Source organism: Charadrius vociferus, unplaced genomic scaffold (genome assembly GCF_000708025.1).
Source record: "Charadrius vociferus isolate BGI_N301 unplaced genomic scaffold, ASM70802v2 scaffold333, whole genome shotgun sequence".
NCBI classification, from domain to species: Eukaryota; Metazoa; Chordata; class Aves; order Charadriiformes; family Charadriidae; genus Charadrius; species Charadrius vociferus.
Window position 1 is genome coordinate 808,376 of NW_009647682.1, and position 3,919 is coordinate 812,294.

Consider the following 3,919-nt stretch of genomic DNA (forward strand, 5'->3'; position numbering starts at 1 on the left):
ACGCTCTTCATCGTCCCACACTCAGAGTCAAGTGCCACCGCCTTGGCCTTGGCCTTCTCCTTCTCGCGGTCCGTCTGGTTCACAGGAGCCGGCGTGCCACGGCCGGCACCAATCTTGGACGGCTCCTTGAGCCGTGACACCGAGATGCTGCCCTGCTTGGTGCTCAGCAGGCTGGGATCAATGCTGCTGCTGACCGGCCGGTTGGCACCACGGCCGCCAGTCACACTCATGGAGCTGGACTTGGCCGGCCGGGGCAGGCTGCGGTACTGGATGTTGGAACGAGCCCCTGGGGCCAGAAAGCCAGGCTCGGCTGCGTTGGAGACATCCAGGCTTGTTTTCCTCCCACTGACTGGCTTCACAGGGATGCCGGAGCTCTTCTGGATCTTCCCGAGCGTGGCCGAGCCCCCAGCCTGCATGACAGTGGCTGTGCCAGTGGCGGGAGCCGGTTTCTTATAGCCGAAGGAGCTGGAGGCCGAGGGGCGTGTGAGACCCGAAGGTGGCTTCTTGGCATCAGCGATGCGGTCACGACCGGCATCAGAGGAGGAGCGCTGCAGGCCTGTGCTCTTCACAGACAGCTTGCTCTTGTCAGTGGCTTTGCTCTCGGGCTTGCCTGGTGAGCAGGGAAGGACAGGTTAGTGTCCCAGGGGTCTTTGGAGACATTTGAGTGTAAACTAGCCCAGATCAGACACCGGTATCAGAGACACCAGGATGCGATGGAGACAAAGGGACATGCCACTGTACCAGGTGCTGGGGTAGAGCCACAGCCAGACCCCCGGTGCACCCAGCCAGGCCTCAGCCCAGCGTGTGACCACGAGGCCATGGGGCAGGCATGGCCCTGGCCAAAGGAGGCTTAGCATGGGGCCGGACCCACAACCTGTCTGCAGGGATGCACAGCCCTGCCACCCCCTCCAGCCCACGTCCAGCTGCCATGTCCCAGCACAGCCATAGGGTGACCCGTGGCCGACGTGCTCAGGGAAGGCCCATGAAGACACCACCCAGCCCTCTCCCCATCAGAGAAGCTGGACCCTGCCCGAATCGCATCTCACCTGCCACTTTGAGGGTGCTCTGGGCCGTATGGGTGATGGGAGAGGTCACGGCCACTGGCGGGGTCTTGCCCTTCTTGAGGGAGCCCGGGGTGCCCAGGCTGACAGGTTTCTTCAGCTCGCCGCCCTTGGGCCCCTCCTCGCCGCCCTCCGAGGGCTCCCGCCGCCACTTGGAGGAGCCATGCTCCATCTTGAGGCTGCTACTGTCGTAGTCCAGCTTCTTGGGCGCCTTGTCCTCACCCTCCCCGTACCAGCTCAGCCCGCTCTCTGCCAGCGAGCGCTTCTCCGAGTCGGTGCGCAGCTGCAGGCAAAGCAGAGTCGGGTGCTGCTGGAACCCACCCCAAACCCATCCCCAGGGAACACCAGCCAGCTGGAAGAGGGATGCACCAGACACCCCATGCCATGCTTCAGTTTCCCCATGCCGGCACCTCCATCGCCTCCCTCCCACAGAAGCTGTGACACCAAGCCAGGAGCGGTGCCAGGAATGGTCCAGGCACCACAGGCACCTACCGCTATGGCCGAGTTTCTGCGCGAGGCGGTTGGGGTGGAGGGCAGAGAGTTGAGCGAGGAGCTGGCATTGAACTCCTCCGAGCTGAGGTTGTCGGAGGCATCGCTGAGGCCGCTGCTGATGGAGCTGCTCTCATCCCAGCTGCAAGGGCAGAGTCAGAGTCAGACACCCCTGCCCAGGGGGTCCTGCCACCCATGGGATTTTCCCTCTCCAGAGGCCGCCAGGGCACAGACCTCAGCTCCCAATAGCACCCGCTGCAGGGCCGCAGCAGGGAGCTGGCACTTGGTGGCCACGGCTGGCTGCAGCCCAGCCTGGCACGGGCTCGGTGCCCTGGTGGTACATGAGCCCCAGTGACCCGTCTCCCCATTAAGGCCCCTGCGGGGGTTTTCTGGGGACAGAGGGTACCTGTGCAGTGCCGTGAGGCCAGCACCCACCCCGGCAGGGCTGGCAGCACCGCAGCTGCCACTGAGCCCCCTGCAACCTGCCCTGCTGAGAGGGTCAGGAAGATCGGCGGAAAGGGCAGGGACCGGCTGCAGCAAACAAACCAGCTGCCCCACGGCATCCACCCTTCCTCAAGCAGCCCCCACCCACCACCTGCTCCCCCCTCTTCAGCACCCATGGGGGGCACGGGCAGCAGGCACAGGCATCGCTGCTGTGCCGGGGCAGCTGCTCCATGCCAGGGGCTCAGCGGACTGTGCTGAAGCCCATCTCCAGGGCCGTCAGTCAGCGCCGCACCGGGGCGGCAGCTGCCTGCGCACCCCACAAGCCCGGGCAGCTACGCAGCACGGGGCTGTGCCCACGGCGATCCAGCACAGACGGGCACAGAGCATTTTCCAGCAGGATGAGCACAGCCCCTTTCAGGTCAGCAGCTGAGTAGGTCATTGAGGCCCTGCAGCCTCCAGAGGGGCTGCAAGGAGCTGGGGGGGATAAGTAGCAGCATAGGAGAGGTGAGAAGAGCTGGGGGCTGCAGCCAGCTCTGGTCCTTGCTGGAGATGCCCGTTCCCTGACATTGGGGCCACAGAGGTGCAGGAGGAGCCCAGTCAGCAGCAGAGCCTAGGCAGCTGGTGAAGCCACTGAGCATCATCCCAGTAGCACTGCAACCCTGGCTGAGCTGGGGACAGGACAGGGTGGGCCGAGCATTGGAGAGGGTACCTGCTGGGCACCACCACCAACCGGGGTGCCAGGGCACAAGTAACAGCCACCACCATCCCCTCTTGGATGCCCAAAGCACAGGACAGAGCAACGCAGGCAGCTCCAGCACCCTCCAACAAGCCCCATGTACCCTGCTCTTCCCAGACATCAGGGACTGGCCAGAGCCAGGACAGTGCCAGGATGGACATGGTCCCCTCCATCCCCAGGGCAACTTTTGGAACAGAGCCCTCCAGGCATTGCTGCCCAGGAAGGGCTTTAATTATGACCATGTGCCCGGCACGTGCTACTGGGCTCCCCTGCTCCAAGCATCTCCCACCACCATCCCCTGCTCCAGGGGGTGACTTCTCACCGGGACACAAATCCCCACCCCAGAGGACGAAGCAAAGCTCCCCTCCTACAACAGCATGGCCCTCGCAGCAGGCAGAGCTGGGCGCAAGGCAGGGCTTTGGGGAGCTGTGTCCCACAGGCACATGGCTGTGACCAAACATGACACTGGCTCTCTCCAGCTTGGCTTTGGTGGCCTGGCAGCACGGACTCCCAGTGCTCTCCCAACCCTGCACTGGAACCCCCACTGCCCCGGCCCCAGGTCTATGGAGAGCCCTGGTGAAACAGGCACAGGGTCAGCAGCTGCATCGGTGCAGGAGGTGACCCCAGATCCTGCACAGGGGTTGCAGGTGACATCCCAAAATCACTGAAGCCATGGGGTGAGGCCTGGGAGCCAGACACCTGCTGTGGGGTGCCTCCATCTCTCTTACGGAACACACAGATGGCACATGCACACAAGAGGAGTCCCCAAAACGAGCATGTGTATGCTGTACCCAGCACAGCAAGGAAAGCCTCATCTCGGGCTGCTCCGCAGCGGCAACAACTCCCAGTGCACAGCCGGGCCCAGGCACGCCGGTCCCTGCCCGCCAAGGTCACCCGAGTGCCCCCCGCAGACCCTAAACAGGGGACGGCCATGCCGCAGCATCACGCTGGGGGCAAAACTCAATCCTTGCTTTGTGCTCCAGCCCCTCCATCTTACACAGAGCAATTCCCCACCTCCTTTCAGCGGGCACCGCACCAAACCCACCCCGAAGGCAGCGATGCGCCGGGACAGCCGCACGCCCTGCATCCCTATGTCCCCGACGGCTCCCGGGGAGGGGATGCGCAAGGACGGCGAGGCGGGGCCTGCGGCAGCGTGACCGTCCTGCCGCGCTCCCCGGCACCGGGCGGG

The 3,919-nt window shown here is 64.5% G+C and overlaps 1 protein-coding gene across 1 annotated transcript in view; it reads right to left on the reverse strand.

Annotated features, from left to right (window-relative positions):
- NAV1 (neuron navigator 1) overlaps positions 1-3,919 on the reverse strand; it is a 38,388-nt gene that overhangs the window by 12,102 nt on the left and 22,367 nt on the right. Inside the window, exons 5-7 of the mRNA XM_009881341.1 lie at positions 1,554-1,692; positions 1,047-1,344; positions 2-610 (exon numbers count right to left, since the gene is read on the reverse strand). Of these exons, the coding sequence (XP_009879643.1) occupies positions 2-610; positions 1,047-1,344; positions 1,554-1,692 (1,046 nt within the window). The remainder of the gene's footprint in view (position 1; positions 611-1,046; positions 1,345-1,553; positions 1,693-3,919) is intronic.